This window comes from Cotesia glomerata, linkage group LG3, assembly GCF_020080835.1.
Source record: "Cotesia glomerata isolate CgM1 linkage group LG3, MPM_Cglom_v2.3, whole genome shotgun sequence".
Lineage (NCBI taxonomy): Eukaryota > Metazoa > Arthropoda > Insecta > Hymenoptera > Braconidae > Cotesia > Cotesia glomerata.
In genome coordinates this window covers 9674016-9696645 of record NC_058160.1, presented here as the reverse complement: position 1 = coordinate 9696645, position 22630 = coordinate 9674016, and the positions used below count along the sequence as shown (strand labels likewise).

General features: G+C 27.2%; 1 protein-coding gene across 5 annotated transcripts; it reads left to right on the top strand.

Annotated features, from left to right (window-relative positions):
* The first annotated feature begins 429 nt into the window (after window positions 1-429).
* Window positions 430-20345, top strand: LOC123260561 (acetylcholinesterase-like). 5 transcript variants are annotated; one of them, XM_044721720.1, is made up of 7 exons: window positions 430-815; window positions 6761-6982; window positions 11191-11947; window positions 13541-13832; window positions 15244-16041; window positions 16672-16847; window positions 20119-20345. In XM_044721720.1, the coding sequence occupies exons 3-7, from the start codon at window positions 11230-11232 to the stop codon at window positions 20250-20252; spliced, it is 2118 nt and encodes a 705-aa protein (XP_044577655.1). In that variant the 5' UTR covers window positions 430-815; window positions 6761-6982; window positions 11191-11229; the 3' UTR covers window positions 20253-20345. The 5 variants fall into 5 exon arrangements, with proteins under 5 accessions (XP_044577655.1, XP_044577656.1, XP_044577657.1 ...); XM_044721717.1 differs by having other exon boundaries at window positions 431-815; window positions 6761-6972; XM_044721719.1 differs by having other exon boundaries at window positions 431-819; window positions 6761-6972.
* Window positions 20346-22630: the final 2285 nt, after the last annotated feature.

Sequence of the window (22630 nt, the reverse complement as noted above, 5' to 3'; positions counted from 1 at the left end):
AAAAAATTTTTTTCTTAATAAAAAAATTAAACATAAATAAATTAATTAATTTGATGAAATAAATTTTTAGGTCCATAAAAGTGAAATTTGGGAATGTGTCTAATTATCTTGACGAAAAAAGGCGATAAAAGTCTGGGGAGTTTCAGGACAAAAGGGGAATACATATTGTATAAGTTCGTAAGAACGAGATGAAATACTATAAAATATCTGGGGTGTGTATGTAAGAGCGAATAAGCAAAAGAGATTGAAATAAAGCTCCTATCCTACTACAGATCCCCTTCTACAATCTCCTGTCTATATACCAATATTATATCTGTATATCTGTATATCTGCTACTGCTGGTGGCTGGTGCTGGTGCTGGTGATTCTGCTGCTTTTAGATACCTATAGCTATACACCCGTGTGTCTGTATCCGCGGTACGGTGGCTGTTGTCGAGGTATCGCAGCTAGGAAAGCTCTGTAGCTTTTGAGGAGTCCTCAGTGCGGCCTGAACCGTTAGCCGGCCTACATCGTGCGTGTCCAAGTGTGGCTGTGTTATATACACTATTTTTCATCGCTAAATGTTATTTAATTAAAAAATAGTAAATAAATTAAATCCATTTTATTTTTTTATCTTCGCTATTAATCGCTCTCAAAATTCCTTTTTTTCGATTAACTAGTTATTACTTACCCCAATATTAATAATAATAAAAATAACAACAATAATATTAATAAAAAAATAATAGTTAAGTTGTATAAAAAATAATCAAGAGATTCCGTCCGTTGTCATTGTTTTATCTATTTTTTTCGATCAATTACCGCTGGATTTACTAACAAGTAGGTATGCGCTTTTTTTTATCAAACCTAGTCATTTTTTTTAAATAAAATTATTCGCATTTAATATAAAGAGATAAAAGTTATAAAAAAGAAAATTAATATTTTTAAGAGTTTTTTATTTAAGTAATAATGAGTATAAATGTATGAATAAAATTACAATATTTACCGCTATATACAATGAATGTAGGTTTATTGTTTTAGTAAAAAAAAAATGAAAAAGGAGGAAGGAAATAATAATAATAATAATTGAAGAATAAAATGGTATATGAACGCAATAAATTAAAGTTTATTATTCAATTCTGCATTGAGTTGACGCAGTTGAAGTAATAAGAAAATTTGTCAGAGATGTACGTCTAGAATGTATGAATTTATATAAAACATAAATTGATATTTTTTTAAAATTTATTTATTTATTTAAAAAAAAAATTGGTTAATTTAAATGAAGCAATAATACTAGAGTTAGCCAACATTTTTAATTATTAAATTAAAACTAAATAATATTTTTTTAAAATTGCACTTATAATTTTTCAAGTTTTTTACAAATGAAAATTTTTTTTTTATTATTTTGAATAAAAAAAATTCTAAAAATTTTTAAATGTCAGCTAACTTAATTTTCATAGAAATATAATATTAAAATTAGCCGACGTTTTTTATTTATTTTTTTTAATTATTAAATTAAAACTAAATAATATTTTTTAAAAATTGCACTTATAATTTATCAAGTTTTTTACAAATGAAATTTTTTTTTTTATTTTTTTGAATAAAAAAAATTCTAAAAATTTTTAGATGTCGGCTAACTTAATTTTTATAGAAATATAATACTAAAGTTAGCCCACGTTTTTAATTTATTAATTATTAAATTAAAACTAAATAATATTTTTAAAAAATTGCACTTAAAATTTTTCAAGTTTTTTACAAATGAATTTTTTTTTTTAATTTTTTTAATAAAAAAAATTCTAAAAATTTTTAAATGGCTAACTTAATTTTCATAGAATTATTTTTGGAATTTAAGAGCCCAATAATTTAAATAAAAATGAAATTTAAGTAATAAAAGTAAACGGAAGTTTTCGTCACGTATAAAATAATTGACTCACGTGGGTACTTAAAAAGTGTATACTCAAGAGGCCCTCAACTCTCTTATATTACTTTTATGCTTAAATTTTTCTAAAAATTAAATTCTTAACTCATCCGCAAAATTAACTCAAGAAGGAAGTATTACCAACAAGAGTGCATGCACACTTGTACAATACTTTGTTACATATATACTTAATACTCTGAAACTGAGCTCTTAACTCTCTGTTGACCCATAGAAACTCGTTAACTATAAACTGTCCTCCTTCAATCCTTCAATAGCACACATACCATCGAGTAATCCAGGAAATGAAACACTTCCTATTCACACCGATAAAATAATTATTAATTATACTAGGGATGATATACCTCCCAATTATTAATAAATAAAAAAGTAAACTTTTATTTATTTATTTTAAATTAACAAAACCGACAGATGACATAACATGAAATTCTGTGTACTCTTTCGACTGTGAAATAAAATAAAACAACAAAGAGAAATGTAATAAAATGTCGTATATAGTCATTGAAATGAGAAATACCAACTACATCATATATCATAAATATAATAATAAAATACAATAGAATTGTTGGGCAACTTGCCAAAAATATCCTCTGACCTTTCTAGACTTTTCAGTCATCAGTCTGTATACGCTTTTTTTTTTTTCTTGAGTTGTACTTCTTTTCAGTTACGCTTAAAGACCTCGAGACTCTTACATATATAACGAAACGCCCTTTGAACTTGTTTAAAATTTAATAATATAAAAAAAATTTAATTAAAAATTTTTCCATAAATCAGTTTGTTAATTTTTGTATTAATTTTATGAAAAAATATGATACGATTTAAGTTTATAAAAAGACTATTATCAAATGGAAATAAAACAAGGACAATCGATTGAAACGGAAATAATTTAGCCATGTCTTGAGAGTATATAAATAAATAAAATAATTAAAAAAAAAAATGAATAGTAATATCTTATTGATGTATGTGATAAAATGTTAACGAATTTAATTATCTTGAAATCGATTACTCAAAGAGCGAGAGTACACAAAAGGGGAGTGAAAAGGTTGTGAGAAATAAAAAAGCATTTTCCACTCACTTTTTCCCTCAGGATCGGACTCTTGCTCTCTGAGCATCATCAGTAGCGGAGTAGAGCAGGAGTACCAGAGTATCCAGCTTTTATGCTTTCTCATCTCTTGCTTTCCATCCGTCTATCTGATACAGAGTTTATCTTTCTCTGGCGCACAATCCACCGGCTAACCATAGTACAACGTCGTCGTCGTCGTCGTAGCCGTAGCCGTCGTCGGGGTCAATCGATACTAGAGTGTAGGCTTTAGAGAATTTCATCGTTGCGCCTCTTTCTCCATCCACTCTATCCCTTTTATTTTTTTTATTTTTTTTTTTCCTTTATCTCTATAAAACACATCGCACACACTCGACACACTTATCCCTCCTTTAGCTTCCTATACGTCTATTATACCATTAGTTTAATTTTATTTTCTTCTGAAAGTTTCTCTCACCCGACAAACTCTAATCACTTTTTCTCTCGTCCCTTGTTAGTTTAATTACAATCGAGCTTGATTCGGCAGCCGGGGGAATAAAAAAAAAATAAAATCCTGGACATGTTAATTCAATAGTTTTTATTTCACCGAGTTATTTCATACGATTAATAGCCAGCAGCTAATTCCGTGAGCGAGTGAGTATATTGAAGCAAGTAAACAGGAGTTTGCTGATAGCATAGTTTACATTATGTATCAGAAAGCTCGGGCTAAAGCTCGAGCATAACCAGAAGCAATAGCGGCTCTGATACTGATACTGATGCTGTGTATACGCAGAAACTCGCTGGAGTTATTGTTGTTATTGTTCCTGCTGCAGCAATAGCGCTAGATCTATGCCGTCTCTTTGTATGTGGGGTCAATCGTTGGAACATGTCTCTAGGCGAACTACCGCTAGTTTGTATTAGCACATATGCCGCATTGCTGCATCAGCCAGTTGCATTATCCTGCACCAGGCAATAGTCTATGCATCATTTGGAAAAAATATATAGAGAAGAATAAGTTTTTTGGGTAAATAGAAACAAGGAAGAAAAGAAGGAAAGAAGTTGTGTAAATGTAGACGCAGGAATAGAGTGGTATAGTAGAGAGGCCAAAGGGCAGATAGAAAGCTCGGTTTAGTAAAGCCATATAGTGCGGTATAAAGTAGTTTCAGTGGGGAAATAGGTTTCGGTGTCTGGTACCAGTGGCCGTTAACGCGGCAAATACTGCATCATCCTCTACACATTCTCAACATTCTCTTGTGTGTATGTCTTCTTTAGCACCTACGCGAATCCTTATTCTATATAGATAATACCGCTGTTTTTTATCACATACCTACCCTCGGCTTTATTAGACGACTTTTTTAAATAAAAAATAATAAAAATACGAGCGCCATCATACGGATAAATTCATACAACCAAATCGACTGTATGAAATTCAATTCAGAGAGACTCTTCTGTGTATTTAGATATATACGTATATGCCCAAATGTACGCAATGCGCCTCTTTATAATTTCTTTGTCCTCTTTAAACTTTAAAAAATTTTTCATTATTATTATTATCCTATAACAATTTCAAGTTATTAATAATAATAATAATAATATTATTAATAATAATAATATTATTAATAATAATAATAATAATATTATTAATAATAATAATAATAATAATAATAATAATTAAATGTTTTTTCTTCCTAAAGATCTGAAAATCTAAAAATAACAATAATATTAATGCTTTTTATTTTTTAATTGTATTATTATTATTATTATTATTATTATTATTATCCAACAAAAATTTTAAGTTAATAATAATAATAATATTAATAATAATTAAATGTTTTTTATTCCTAAAGATCTGAAAATCTAAAAACAATATTAATTTATATTTTTTTAGTTTATTGTCCACACGGAAAGAACAAGATGACACTGGATATCATCCCAGATTATACTGAGTGAAAAACAATTTCAGATAGTAGCTAGTATAATCCAGATTACAATGAATATAATCCAGATATCACTCAGTATAATCTGGATTATACTAGCTACTATCTGAATTTTTTTTTTCACCGCAGATATCACTGAGGATAATCTGAGATGATATCCAGTGTTATCTTGTTTTTTCCGTGCAATCTTTAGAAAAAATAAATATTAAAAATAATAATAACGTTAATGCTCTTCATTTTTTAATTGTATTATTATTATTATTATTATTTATTCAATAAAAATTCAAATGAAAAAAATGTAATAATCACATAAATACTATGATATATTTATATTAAGTTTAATTAAATAAATAAAAATCAATAAATAAATTTCACTTTATATTTTACAATTTTGATGTTCAAAAAAAAGAAATATTTAATATTTTTTAGATTATTAAATTTATAAAATTTGAAATAAATTTTAATAATTAATAATTGATTTATTTATTTATTTATGCAAGCTCAATGTCAATTTAGTAGTGATTTATTTGAAGAATTTAATAGTATTAAGGCATAGGTAGTTAATATTGTAAATTTAAAACCCAAGTCACGGTAAAACTTGGCCTGCGTCCCACTAATTTATATCTATAGCAACAATCATATGATGTAATGGTGTGACCTAATAAAAAGTCCATGTTATTATTGTTATTATTATTATATTAAACGTGTGTGTTGAAGAGAGAGAGTGTAGATATTACCTTGTTAGATATATATATGGTAGTGCATTGCAGAGTCTATTTGAGGTCTGTCGGGTTGCGGTATGGAACAGGAAGGAAATGGGCGAATAATGGCACTAAGGAGTGTATAGTAAAGTAGGGAGCTATTCCAAGCCCATTCTCGTTATCAACGATGACCATCGTTACCACACAACACCCCTTTACTATATATACATATACACGTCTCCAGAGAGCTGTCATAAAATTTAAATGGGCTCTCGATTACCATCGAGTCAACACTCGGTTTCATCTACAGATTACTCTGATTTTCCGATATAAAATACTCTCTCTTTTGTATTGCACTCCAATTAAAATTTTTATCTGAATCGTTATTGTAGACAAAATCATTTATTGCATTTATTGTGCCTATTATATCATGACTGATGACGAAAAATTTAACCTTGACCGATTGATAAGATATGGGCCTGTCATAATTCGCGATATCGCTCTCGCGTGATCGCTTTTAACGATTCACTTGAATATTTTTTATTTTCTCAATTATTTGCCCTTCGAAAAAAATAAAAATCAACTGTCTGTTAAGAGTAAATGTCACGAGTAAGTTTTTTTAGGTGAAAAAAAGGATATCAGATTTTTTTATGACACTTTGATGTCGGAAGATTAGCATTTAAAGAGCGTCCAGCTCTATTTTATATATATACTCGTATCATCGGGGTGTATAATATGCTACACAGTGATAAAAATTGTAAGTAAAATTCACCTGGAAGGAAATATGTATCAAAGTATATATACGTACAATACAGAGTTGAGTTGAGAGTCGAGAGGGTCGTAGTCGAGAGTTATGGATAGCCTAGGAGCACGCTAATCCAGTGACACCTCTAGGTCACTCGTTACACCGAACTCGTTGGGGGTTGGTTGTACTAGTTGTGCTATATATGTCTATACAGTTATATACTACTGAAAGTTTAAAGGTGGTAAGGGAGGATAAAGCTAAGACAAGAAAGAGGAAGGAGGAAAGAGGATTACTTTTCGTTTGTTGGTTCTCGTAACGGGCCACTATCGCATGCTCCCTCGCGTGATTCCGAAACATATCACCTGTACACTATAGTATATATTTACTCGTACATCGTTGTTAAATCTATGTATTTTCCTTTTGCTTTACAATTATTTTTTTTTTCCAGGGCAAAAAATAGGAATAAAAAAACATGATTGATAATTATTCGGTGATGTAGCTGATGGGACGTGTAATTTGATGATAAATCCCTTTCTCCCACAAGAAAGACCAATTGTTACTGTCAGAGTGATTGAATTATTTAGTGATTGGCAATTAAAATCGATAATCAGCATCCCCCTGTCAACGGAGAAGGACGTCTGGCGTCCTCACCGACGTGAGGTAAAAAATTGTAAATATTATTATTTACAATAAACTCTGGTTAGTTTATTAAGAGAAAGATTTATTATTGGACGGAAAAAAGGTGTCAAGAATTTATTTTATTGAAAAATAAAAAATTAATTATTGATATTGTTATAATTGACTAAAAATTATTTTTGAAAAAATTAGCAAATAAGAAATTTATTTGATTAAAATTTTGATTTTATTTGCTGAAGAAATTAAAACTTTTTTTTTTAATTTATTTGATTTAGAAAAAAAATTTTAGATAGAAAATTTGTGAATTTTCATCCAAATTTTGTTTATGTCAAAATTTAGAAGATTTTTATTTCTTCAGCTAAGAAATAAAATTGTTTAAAATTTCAAACAAATTAATTTATTACTAGCAATTTTGCAGTCACTATGTGACTGCTGTGACTTGTGAACTATAAATAAACAAAAATTTTGCTTCATTAATTAATGACTTTTGTTAAATTGCACTGTCTTTTCTTAATTACTGACATTTTTAAATATATAAGCTCATCCCGATGTTACACTCATCAAGAGCTTTCATTTGAATACCCACATGCATTTTCATATATTTTTCATATATACATATAATATATATAACTATATGAAAAATTGATGTAGATACTCAAATGAAAGGTCTCGATGAGTGTAACATCAGAATGAGCTTATATCTTTAAAAATGCCAATAGTTTACGAGATACAGGGTCATTTCTTAATTATGTATCGAGAGATAGAGAATTTTTGATTGCAGCCAAAATACTTATCATAATAAATTGATTATCGGTGAGAATGATATGAAACCTTGAAAAGGCACAAATTCAAGTCAAGACCTTTGCAATGACACTAAATTTCATTAAAAAAACCGATTTTAAATAATGACTATCCTGGACACAAAATTTTTCTTATTCTTTTAATAATATAGATTACATTATTGCTAATTTTTTGAAAAATATTTTTTTTTTTCAGACTAGGTAAACAAAAAAATAGCTTTAATTGAATTAAAAAAAAATTTCTTTAATCAATTCTTCCAAATTTTCAAACAAGAAAATATTTTATTGATAATTATCAATAATTTATATATTTGCACTGAAAAAAGTCAACATATAATTTATTTAAGCTAACAAAAATTTCTTAGTTTAAAAATTTTTCTACTCAAATTAAAAAAAAAAATATTCAAAATTATTCACTTGATTCAAATAAATTTTTGGTAATTATTTACAAGTGGAATCAAACCCATTTGGGGCCATAACTAGGTGAAAAATTAACATTTTCAAAATTTTTTTTTTAATTCTGCGTTTTTACGGCGGATTTATGAAAAAAAAATGTCGTGAAAGAAAAAAAAAATATTTCGATAGCTTTTTTGCCTTCAAAAGTTGGAAAAAATTTTGGCTCTCGTGTTTTCGGATAAAATTTCTATTTTATCTTTTTTTGATGTTTTTGATATATATTTTATGAAAATTACATAAAAAAACGAACAATTAAAAAAAAAATTGAATATTACAATTTTCTAAAAAATTTATAAATTTTTTTGAAAATTTTTAAAATTGTGATAATCAACTTTTTTTTTAATTGTTTATGGCACGCCGTTTTACTTTTTAAAGCTTAAAATTTTTTACCTAAGGTTTAAATTATAATTAACATTTTTACTGTTTTTGAATTATGTTTGACATAATTTTTATTTGAGATTATTTTTTTGAAATCTATTTTTATTTCACTGTTGATAATTTTAATTCCATTAGCATATAGAAATATAGAGTTTTAGAGCATTTTTCATTTTTAATGATATTATTTTTTACAATTTTTTCAACATTCTTTTCAAGGAGGAATCAATTTTTATTTGGAATTTTTAGCTGTACGCATATTTGCCGATGCTATATATATATGATAGTAAATTTTGTTTACGTTGTTGAGCATAGATGAAAATTTTTTTCCTCTTATAAATTATGATACAAAAAAACGAACTCATTTTTATTTTTGAATACTAAATATGCTATATGAAAAATTTTCTGAATTTTATTGAAGCTAAATTTTTATTAAGCTGATAAATTTAATTCAGTCCCTAAAAATATAGTATACAAATATTAATCATCATTAAATATGATACAAATTTATTAAACTTCTGTTTCAATTTTATATTGTATCAAAAAAAGTAACTGTGATCTTTAAAGTCTCAGAAGAATCATTATTGAATAACAAGTTATCCTATTTTCATATAATTTTTTACAATCTTAATTTTAATTGATCAATTGATATTTTGTTGATAATGATAATTATGAATTTTGAGATTATGTTTACATGTATATGGATCATTTTAATATTATTGTTCAATAATACTCTAGCTAATTAATGATATACCAGAATAATGATATATGTGATATATAACTTGTACAGTTATTTTGAGCGGTAATGCATTTAGTTTAAATGCTTTTGGTTATATTAATTATACTAATTAACAAGGGTTCCAGAAATTTATTAATTAAAACTTTCATAAAAATTAGTGCGATGACGGAAAAAATACTTTATCATTGGAAAGTTTTGTAAGTAAAACAACAGAATTTAAAATCATGGAAATCAATTGAATTTTATTTGAAGTATCAAAAAATATTACACAATAATTAAGTCGATCTGTAAGTTAGCAATTAAAATTATCAATATTGATAATATTAATTCCGAGTCTGAATTAAAATTATCAATAGATGTTTAAACCATCCGTGCAGCCAATACAAAATCGCGGGATTTGATGGGTCTCGGAGTTAAAATTATCTATTTAGATAATTTTAATTCAAACTTGGAATTTAAATTATCGATTTTCATAATTTTAATTCAGACTCGGAATTAAAATTATCAATATTGATAATTTTAATTCATGAATTCATTTGTTATGATCCGTATTAATAATTTTTTGAATCGTCTATTAATTCAATCAGCCAAAATAATTTCTTAATTATTTTGTTATAGTGTATTTGCTGAATTTTTATGATGATAGAACATCATAAAGAAATATGTAATTAAGATCATGATTTATAAAAATTTATTCATATTTTATAATGAAATAAAGTTTTCCCTGGTAATTTATTTTTTATTTTTCGTTGCTTATTTAATAATGCGAACAAAAAATTACTAGATATAGAAATTTAATGGTCAATTATATGGATTTTTTAACACTTTGGATGTCTTCAAAAATAACATTAAAAAATGTTTCAACAATAAGTTATAATTCTTTAGCATCAGTTAAAAATTTAAGGAATTAGCATTACGTACATAATTAAAAAGCCATTAATTTTTTATATCGTTGAAATATTTAGCTATTATTGGACGATACTTGAAATAATTAAATCGTCATATTATTTCACTTCCTACAAAAATAAAAAAAAATTCGATGCAGCATCAATAATATTCGTCAATTGGAAATTGTACATTCTAAATAAATACTCAACGTATATATTACACATAAATCAAAATAATTATTTCCTTTCTTATGAAATAACTAATTATATGTTAAAGAATAAAAATGCACACAATTTTCTATATGTATACATAGTTTGTAAATATTTTACTTACGCACTGATAGAAGAATTTATTTGTATTTAATAATATTTGTTAATAGCTAACAAATCATTTATTAGAGACCATTTTTTAATATTAAATATATATTTCTTAGTATTTAAAATGATTTGTTTGTATTTAATAAATCTGATATCCATTTATTAAATATTAATAAATCTTTTTAAATACTAATAAATATTTGTTAAGGCCTAACAAATGGCTTCTAATAAATGATTTGTTAAATATTAACAAATCTTTTTAACTATAAACAAATCCTTCTATCAGTGCGCACAATTTTTAATAAAGTAAAAAAATACGATGTTATAATATCTTGGTACGATTTGTAATAGAACTGTTATAATTATTATGGAATTTGTCTTTTCAATGAATTATTATGACAGCTATTTTTTTATGAGTTTAAAAAGTAAAACGGCGTGCCATAATTGTTCATTTTTTATGTATTTTAAAAAATAAAAAATATATCAATAAAATCAAATAAAAATTTCGTTAAAAAAAATAAAAATTGAACCCACTTGTAAATATTTACCAAAATTTTTTCTTCAAAATAACTTTTAGCTATTAAAAAATAATCCAAAAGAAAAAAGAAAAAAGTTCAATTAAATTTTTCAGAAATTAGTAATAAATAAAAATTTTTTTAAATTTTAGGCGTGAAGGGGAGTTGAGGAGAGGAGTGGCGCGAGGACGATGGCAATGACGAGAGGTCGAAGCGCCCTCCTTAACGTAGAAACGCTGGTAGTGTTAACGGTGGTGGTTGCGTCAACGCTGGACTTGGGAGCTCGAGCAACACCTTCGCACAGAAGTCGTCACCATGCGGATTTTTCTCACGAAGAGCTCGGGCAGCAGCAGCCGCAGCAGCAGCACAGCCACGAACACGATCACGAGCACGAGCACGAGCATGACCACGAGCACGAGCACCACCATCGCCAGCAGCCGCAAAAAAGCATTCCGCTCAAGATGACCAGCGGTGCGGCGGAACATCACCAGCTGGACAGTTTGAAAGATTTTGAGGATCTCGGGGCAGCCAGGGCAGAGGCGTTATTTACTGGGCCCGGAGATGACTCGTTGATCGTAAAGACGAAGAAGGGCCGAGTGAAAGGTGTCACCCAGACCGCCGCCAGCGGCAAGAAGGTTGACGCCTGGTATGGCATCCCCTACGCGGAAAAGCCGATAGGAGCCCTCAGATTTCGGCATCCTCGGCCGGCCGAGCGGTGGGATGGCATACTTAACGCCACCCAGCTGCCTAATAGCTGCGTCCAGATCCTCGATACGGTCTTTGGGGACTTTGTCGGCGCGACCATGTGGAACCCCAACACTCCTTTGAGCGAGGACTGTCTCTACATTAATGTCGTCGTTCCCCAGCCCCGTCCGAGGAACGCCGCTGTTATGGTATGGATTTTTGGTGGTGAGTTTTTTTTTTTTATTTAACTTTGCTGCAGTAAGAGGAAAGAGTTTGGAAAATTCAAAAGCACGCCTCATAACAGTAATTTATTTAAAAAAAAAAATTTTTTTTTATTTTAATGCCAAGACTCAGCAGCTAAGTAGCAAAATTATACAATGCGTTAAATAAGTACTAAAAATTAAAAATTGAAAGATTTATAAAAATTTTATTCTATTACAATATTTAAAAAATAATTTAATTCTTTTAAGTTTAAAAAACCTAAATTTATAATATTAGTCGGCAATTTATTTTTAAAATTCATTAAAAATTTCTTACTAGAAGATTTTATAATTTTTTTTTATTGTTAAATAAGAAAAGTTCTTATTTTGTATAGGTCTATCATACAACCAAAAAATTAATTTCTTGCGCCAAGAAAATTTTAAGCTAGACAAAAGTTATTTTAGAGCAAGAAGAAATTTTCTTGGCTCAAGAAACTTTGACTTCATTCAAGAAATTTTCAATCTTTCTTAATATTTTCTTGAGCCAAGAAAATTTACACTCCAGTCAAGAATTTTTTAAGAAAAAAATTATTTTTATTTATTTTATTTAAATTTCAAAACTCAGCAGCTAAATGGCGAAATTTTACAATGCGTAAAAGGAGCACTAAATATTAAAAAATTTTATTATTTTATTATAATATTCTTATACTAAAAACTTGAAATTTAAGAAATAATTTAATTCTTTTAAATTAAAAAATCTAAATTTGTAATTTTAGTCGGCAACTTATTTTTAAAATTCATCAAAAATTTCTTACTAGAGTATTTTATATTTTTTTTTTTTTTTAATTGTTAAATAAGAAAAGTTTTTATTTCGTATAGGTCTATCATAGTAAATTTTAATAAAAAATTCATTAAGAAAAAAAATGGTCATGTAAAATTTTTAAAAAGTACAAGATGGTTTATTTTAGTAAAATTTATTTAAAAAAAACAATCTTCTAATAATAAATCAATTTATTTAAAATTTTTGTTTTTTTGGCTAAAAAAATAAAAATTTTTCTACTAGATTTGGGAAAAAAAACAATTTTTGGATAAAAATTTGATAGTTGTTCATCTAAAATTGTTTTTTTTTCCAAATCAATTAAACTTTTCTTTGAAAAAAAAATTTACTGTAAGAAAAATTTTCATTTCTTCAATTAAGAAATAAATTTGTTTAAAATTTTATTTCTTAGCTAAAAAAATAAAAATCTTCTTCAACTATTTGTGTAAAAAAAAATTCGCAAATTGTCTGCTTAAAATTTTTATTTTCCAAATCAACAAAATATTTTTTCAACAAAAAAATTACCATGATAAAAATTTTTATTTCTTCATCAAATAAAATTATTCAAAAATTCAACCAAATAAATTTCTTGTCCCAACAAGGCGAATTTTTCTTGACCTTGACGAGTCAAGAGTAACCTTTTAGCGTTATGAGGCGTGCAATTAAACAAAATAAACTAACACAAAAAAGAAAGAAATAAAACCCCGCAAATAAAGCGGTAAGCGCTCATCGTTAGCGCATCTCGATACGATCTCGTTTGCAGCAGCCACGCGTATACGCGTTGGCACGCGTTTGCTCCAGGTGGGTTTTACTCCGGCTCAGCGACGCTAGACGTATACGACCCGAAGACCCTGGTCTCAGAGGAAAACATCGTGCTGGTGTCAATGCAGTACCGGGTCGCCAGTTTGGGGTTCATGTATTTCGGTACTTCGGACGTCCCAGGGAACGCCGGGCTTTTTGATCAGATGATGGCGCTCCAGTGGGTCAGGGACAACATCGCCGCGTTTGGAGGTAATCCGGATAATGTTACCCTCTTTGGAGAGAGCGCAGGCGCGGTATCTGTTTCAATGCACTTGCTTTCGCCGCTTTCCAGGTAATTCCGCAAAATCATCTTAAAATAATTCATAAAATGATTCCATGATTCTTGATACCCCGACAAAATATCCCCAAAATAAATATCTCAAGACAAAATATCCTAAAAAAAATAACCCCAGACAAAATATCTTAAATAGTTGAATTTTTCAATAAAACAATTCAAAACAATAAACTTAAAAAAAATTATCAAATTTATTTTAACACTTATTAATGCCATTTCAACAAATATTTGTACCACGACTTGTAACACGTAAGCTTGTTACTATATTGTGCCCTTTTATCATGGATTTTGTGTGTATTTATTCGACATTATCTATATTATTAAAAGAATAAGTAAAATTTTGTGGCCAGTGTATTTATATGATAAAATGGGTTTTTATGGTCAAATTTGGTATCGTTGGAAAAGACTTGACCTGGAGTAGTGCCTTTTCAAGATTTCATATCATCCTCACCAATAGTCAATTTATGATGATAAGTATTTAAGCTGTATTCGAAAATGATCTCTAGATACATAATTAATAAATGACCTTGTATCTCATGAACTATTGACATTTTTAAAGATATAAGCTCATCTCGATGTTACACTCATCGAGACCTTTCATTTGAGTACCCACATCCATTTTTCATATATTTATATATATATATATATATATATATATATATATATATATATATATATATATATATATATATATATATATATAAATATATATATATATATATATATGTATATATGAAAAATATATTAAAATAGTATTTAGTAGTAATTAAACTACTCTGTTAATTATAATAATTGATTAAATATAGAAATTTTTAGTTTATATAAAGTCACACTAGTATTCAAATTTTCACTCTGTCAAAATCTACATTATTGTAAAATTAAGTAGCCCTGTTATTGACCCTTTGGGCTGTTGGGCTTAATAAAGGCTTATGTAAAGGCTTAATAAATAAATAAATAAAATGCATGTGAGTACTCAAATGAAAGCTCTTGATGAGTGTAACGTCAGAATGAGCTTATATCTTTAAAATATATGTTATATATATATGTATATATGAAAAATATATGAAAATGCATGTGGGTACTCAAATGAAAGCTCTTGATGAGTGTAACATCGGGATGAGCTTATATCTTTAAAAACGTCAATAGTTAAAAAAGTACAGTGCAATTTAACAAAAGTCATTATTTAATAAAGCAAAATTTTATTTATTTATAGTTCACAAGTCACGGCTGTCACATAGTGACTGCAAGGTTGCTAGCTATTAATTAATCTTAAAAAAATTAATATTTATATATTTACATGTTTTCTCGCAGTGATATTTAATCTCGGGGATATTTTGTCAGGGTATCAAGAGTCCTGATACCGATCAAATATTAAAATAAAAATAATACTAATTATTTAAAACACTAGGCATCTATTTAACCAAGCAATTATGCAGTCCGGCTCACCAACAGCTCCCTGGGCCATAATATCCCGTGAGGAATCGATTGTACGTGGATTAAGATTAGCCGAAGCTGTTGGATGTCCTCACGATAGAAATAATTTACGTTCAGTGATTGATTGTCTTGTAACAATAGATCCACTGGATTTAGTTAACAATGAATGGGGGACACTTGGTATATGTGAATTTCCATTCGTCCCGGTTATCGACGGGGCATTTTTAGACGAAACGCCCCAGCAGTCACTTGCCAGCGCTTCTTTCAAAAAAGCTAACATTTTAATGGGATCAAACACCGAGGAGGGATATTATTTTATTATTTACTATTTGACAGAATTATTCCGCATAGACGGCACTGAGGATGTTAAAGTTTCCCAGGAAGAGTTTCACAGAGCTGTTACTGAATTAAACCCCTATGTTAACTCTATAGCGAGACGCGCTATTATTTATGAATACACCAACTGGCTGAATCCCGATGATCCGAATGCTAATCGCAATGCGATTGACAAAATTGTCGGAGACTATCAGTTTACCTGCAATGTCAATGAATTTGCAGCAAGGTACGCTGAAACTGGGAATACTGTTTATATGTACTATTATCAGCACAGATCTGCTAATAATCCTTGGCCGAGATGGACCGGGGTTATGCATGCTGATGAAATTAGTTATATTTTTGGAGAACCCCTCGATCCTTCTAAAGGATACACTCCGCAAGAAATTACTCTTTCTAAAAGGATGATGCGTTATTGGGCTAATTTTGCTAAAACTGGGTATGTTATTTTGTAAATTTTTATTTTTATTTGATTTTTTAGATGTTTTAAAACAAGTTTTTTTTGGAGATAATTTTATTATTTTTTTAAGACACTGAAATAATTTTTTATAATTTTATAGAAATCAAATTATTATCAAGAAAATTTAATAAAAAAATTTTATTATGTAAAAATTTTTAAAAATTATATCTGGAAATTTTTTAAATAATTTTATAGCAATTATATTATTATTAAAAGAATTTAATAAAAAAATTCCACATGTTAAAGTTAAAGAAATTGTTATTGGAAATTTTTTAAAGAATTTTATAGTAATAAAATAATTGTGAAAAAAGTTTCATAAAAATATGTGATTATGTGAAAATTAAAAAAAATTATTTGTGGAAATTTTTCACAATAATTTTATAGCAATAAAATTATTGTGAAAAAAATTTAATAAAAAAATTTTATTGTAAAAATTAAAAAAAATTATTTGTAGAATTTTTTTAAAGAATTTTATAATAATAAAATTATTGTGAAAAAAATTAATGTTAAAATTATTAGTAGAAATTTTTGAAGAATTTTATTATAATAAAATTATTATGAAAATTAAATATACTTAACAAATAATTTATTATTTATTATATTTAACAGAGATCCAAATATGGGAGACGACGGATCGTGGACTGAAGCATTCTGGCCCCAACACACGCCCAAAAATCTGGAGTATCTAACTCTAGACACAAACACCACCGAAGTTGGTCAGGGGATAAGAGTGCGACAGTGTGCGTTCTGGAAAAACTACCTCCCAAACCTCATCGCCGACACCAGTGAGTATTTAATTTCATTAAATTAACTTATATAATCGTCGGGTGTCATATCACTTAACATTACAGCAGCAGCTTCAAAGAGACAATCGATCTCGTTAATTGTCGCGTAATTGGCAACCGCGCGGCTCAGCGGTTTCCTGTCGCACCAATGTGGGATATGGCTTAATGCCAAAACGTGCATCTATAAATCGTTTTATCATCTGCATTAGACTAATAGTTATCCATTTTTTTTTCTCAAAATATTTTTTTACAAAAATTTAACAAAAAAAAAAAAGAAATTTTATCTAACAAGATTTATTCTGTTAAAAGAATTTGAAAAGTTTTTCAAGAGCATCTCGGTATATATAAGCAAAATATATATGTATATTAGAATAATCGTTTGTATATATGTGAAAAAAAAGTCATCTCATCTTAAGATGAGATTGGTGAGTTTGAGTACACTTAAGGGGACTAGATTCACTAGAGAAAGAAAAAAAAAGAGAAAAAGACACTAGATGTTATAATAAAGCAGAAAAAAAAAAAATATATATATATACATATATATAAATATATATATATATATAGAGTTAGGAAAAGCGGAATTGCGGGACGGGTAGTATTACGTGAAAGCAACGATAGGGAGTGTGAGAGACTCTACCCGGTATGGATCGATGCCACCGCATCGGCGGGTCGCGCACACCCAAACGCCTGGTTCACCTCTCTTTCCTATCCCGACGTTGACGTCGACGTCTACGTCCTGGCGGGCTTTTACTGCTGCTGTTGCTTTAACAGCTGCTTATGAAGCTGATTCGTGTTTGGGAGAGACCCTCGTCTCTCCCTTCCGATGCAGCGAGACTGTATAATATTTTTTTTATTATTTAGGGGAAATAGATTCTATGTAAATCCTTGCACCCGTCATTACCCACTAAAATCTAGAAATAATAAAAATAAAATAATTCTAGAGGAAAATATTAATGCACCACGTGTCTGTCTCCCTTTGAGCTTTTTCAGCCCTCTAATCCGTATTAATATATTGTATTTAATTATATTGCATCCCCTAAACTTTTATCCAATTTCTGGATATTGTTCGTTGGGTAATATATTATTTTATTTACAGATCCTGTAATAATATCGATTAGATACTTAAATAGCGTGATGTGTTAGTTATTGTTGATAAACCCACACGAAAAAAAGTAAACTGTAATAAATAATAGTCGATTCATAATAAGTAATAATCAACTGGAAAAAATTACCATTTCAAACAATAAAATCAAAATTTTAACAATCAGTTTATAATATTTATCATTTAAATGCTACAATTTATTAATTACATGGAAGAAAATACTATTTCAAACAGTAATATTCGCTATATGAAAGTCGAAAATGTTAAAGTATAATAATTAAGAATTTTGACTTTAATATTTATCATTTCGTACCTAAAAAATGATCGCATGATATGTAAAAAATATAAACTACAGTTACTAAATTTTCTATACAAGCAACGTCAATATTGCACGCCTCATAAACGAAGCATTGAGGTTGTGCTCTACTCTCGACATTTCAAAAAAAGCAGTTTTCTCGAAACTGAAATTGATTTTTTGTTATTTATATCGCACTTACAGGTTAATAAGAGTACACTTCTATCAAGTCAAATAATTTGTCAGGCACATAAAATATATTTCAATAACAATTTTTTTGTTTAACATAGTAAATAATAACATTAAACATATTCTTTTCTGGACGTCCGTGTATGGATGGGTGTATGTAGCAGGGAAATTGGTCGAAAAAATGATCGCACCGGAATAACTTTTTTTTTATAATTTAAAGTAACACACGAGGGATTTTCTCAATTAATATGAGCGTTCAATTCACTGTCGTTAAATTATTATTTATAAAAAACTAATATATGACTGTGGATTTTTTTGTATATCTATCTATACATTTTATTATAGTATTTTTTTCCTCACCTTAGAGTTATGGCGCCACTAAACCATAGCAGAGTTTACTATTTTTTATTATTTTGCTTTTTATCTTTTATTTTAATCAATTTTATTGTGAAAAATGAGATTATAAGGCGTGCACTTTTAGATTTTCCAAACTTTTTTACAAAGTACGAATGGTAAATTTTAAACGCAACGCTAAAAATCAAACTATAATTATTGATTTGCTTGGACTAGTAAAATATATATTTTAAGAATAGAATTTTTATTGTTTCAAATGTTAAATTCTTCGAGTGTGCCACTGATAGAAGGATTTATTTGTACCAAAAAATATTTGTTAATATTTAACAAATCATTTATCAAAGATCACTTTTAAGTATTAAACAAATATTTCTTAGTATTTAAAATGATTTGTTTGTATTTAATAAATCTGATATTCATTTATTAAATATTAATAAATCTTTTTAAATAGCACGAAATATTTATTGACTAAAAAGTGTTTTCTAATAAATGATTTGTTAAATATTAACAAATATTTTTAACTATAAACAAATCCTTCTATCAGTGTGAGACCCTCCCCCTTCTTCTCCTAGTATAGACTATATATTGAAACGGCAATTTTTACTGTTTGAAATAGTAATTTTTTAAGATGGGAGAGTCGTTATTTACTCTAGTGACAGCTAATAATCACATTTTTGATTTTAAATTATAAATTGTGGCTTTAACACTGTCTACATTAAGTTTTGTAATATATACATTTGTGCCGACCCGATATTCGTTGTACTTTTTGAAACTATAAAAATTAAACGAAATCCGAGTGAATTTCACAGTTTACTTTTTTCCGTGTATTAACAGATCCTGTAATAATATCGATTAGATACTCAAATAGCGTGATGTATTAGTTATTGTTGATAAACCCATAAAAATAGAGCGTGATAAGTAATTCCCGTAACCTAGTTTTTAAATTCATATAAATATTGTTAAAAAGCATTTATATGGCCTGAAGGATAAAAGTTTATATTACAATTCGGAAGAATAAGAGTATTATTGTTATTATTATTATTATTATATAGAGAGCATTGAGAGGTAAAAAGATCCCTTGGGAGTAATATTAACCGTCATTTTATATTATACCTCTCATGGGTATAAAAAAGGTATAAAACTAGTCTATTATGATATGTATGTTGATTATTGATGCTGAAATAGATAGATAGATGGATAATAACACACGCGAGATGACATTTTAGATTAAAAAGTATCATAAGAATCATAAAATCAGATTTTTTATTCCACCAATACAAATGCAGGAATAAAAAAATTATTTTAATTAATATTCGCTGTTTTTTATTTAGATACACTGGAGATGTCATCAAAAGAGACCTGCAGTGGCAGTACGTCGGGTACGGACACTGTTTTTACGGTCTGTCTGGCAATTACCAGTCTCTTAGTGTTTTCAGGACTGCCCATCACCAACATACCGGCTTGAGGCTACATCTAGTCACTCATCAACAAATATATTATTGATATATAGAATTCTCAAGATATTTCAATTATTATTACAATATTGATATTAATCTTATTTATTTTTGTTTTTATTTTATTTGTAAAATATAATATAAATAATACGTGTAAGTATTACTTTAAATTTATAAAATTTTGTCACTATATTCGTATTATATTCAACACGGCATGTATATTTACATCGAGTTTATTCTCGCTTCACGAATTGCGGATTAAGTGACTGTCGATTTGATTTTTACGCTCGATTAACAATCGATCTGCAACTCGTTATACAATCGCAGACATATCATTCTTTACATAAAATGCTATACAGTAGATATATATCTATATTATATATTATATATTATATACTGCAAATTTTACAGATAAATACATACGTAAGGAAATATATTCATGTATGTACATAAGATACACAGGATTATAAGAAGATAAATTTCATTTTTTTTTTTTAATAATTTTATTTAGAAAAAAAATATTATTCAATTTTTTATGAATTAAAAATTTAAAAAAAATTTATTTGCTGCTAGGTGATGAAAAAAAATCCAAAAATTGAAGAAAAAAAAATTAAACAATTTTTTTTTAATTAAAAAAAAGAAAAAAAATAATTTTATTTGCTACTAATTATAGAAAAAAAACTCAAACAATTGTTTGTAAATTAAAGATAAGAAAAAAAAATTTATTTGTGGTAAATTTAATATAAAACAATGCAATTGTTTCTTTGTAACACACAATTTTCTCTATTCTTGTGTATCCACATAAAAGTATGTATGTATTTATAAGTATATATATGTAAGTATAAGTACATGTGTATGCAAGTGTATGTATATGTATGATAAGTGTCTGTACAGGCGACAGACAAAAAAATTCTTGAAAGAAACACACAGTTAGACAAAGAAAGTGGGGAGAGAAGGGGAAGGGGGTGAGAAAAAGGCAACAAAAAAATAAATAACAAAAAAGAGCTAGATATATATATATATATATATGAAGAAATGAGTGAATGGATTTTTCCCCTCAAGCTAAACGAGACAACAGCATAGAACTGAAGCACTAAAAATTTCAAAAATAAAAATAAATGTTGAGAATATTAAGTGGAAAAAAATAACGTACTAATGATAAAGATGAGAAAGAGACAGAATGGTGTGTAAAAGTGGTTTTAAGTGAGTGTGAAAATAAAAAAAAAAAATATATATATATATATATACATGACATATATTATATATGTATAAACAACCGAGCAAAATGAAAAAATTAAAAAAAAAGTCTTGAAAAGTTTTTAAAAAAATTTAAATAACTTTAAATATTTAAAAAAAGATGATTATTATTATTAAATAAACATAAAGAGAATATGATGGATTAAGATTAATTATCTAATCAATTTCATTATTAAATGAAAGCCTATTAGTAAGCTTTATACTATTTATATATAAAAAAATATGATAATTATATAAAGAATAAAATATTAAATATTAAAAAGAAACAAAGCGATCATTTAATAATAATTATTATATTATTAATTATTAATACAATGAGTATATGAGTGAATGCTAAAAAAAATTTTAAACTTTATCAATATCGATGATGATAATAATAATAATATATAATACTTAACAACGATAATAATATTTATTGATTATAAAATAACTTATTATTAATAATAAATTATACTTCCGAGGAGCGATTAAATAAAATAATAATAATTATAATAAAAACAATGAATGACATTTTGTATTTTATAACATATGAATTGAAATGATTTATTTTATTTTAATGACTTGAAAAAAAAAAATTTTTTTAATAAAAAAATTTTTTTAAATTAAAAAAAAATTAATAATAAATATCTCCGTCTGGAAAAGATAAATAATTTTATTAATTTATAGATTTAAATTAAACTTAAATTTAAAATTGGATAAAATTTGTGTCAGTACTAAAATAGATTTATTCTACTTAAATTAGTTTAATTTTTAATAAATGCTACCAGAAAATTATTCGATAGTACTAATTTGCGTAAATTATTTCGTACTTGAAATACTAGATACATATTTTTCATTAACCTCCTTATTCAATTAACATTTACGGCTAATTAAGTGGTATAAAATTATTTCAGTCGGACATTTTAATTTCTTCTTTAAAAAAAAATCATTTCAATTCTTTTTATTATAAAATAAAAATATAATTCACAGATATTTAAAAATAATTTTTATGTGTGTGATAAAAATGTATAAATGTCAATGATTATTAAGTATACATATATATAAATATATAAATATATAAATAAATGATTTTAGATAACAGATTAAATATCGATCGCACTATAAAATTGTAACAGTTATTTGCTGCCTTAAA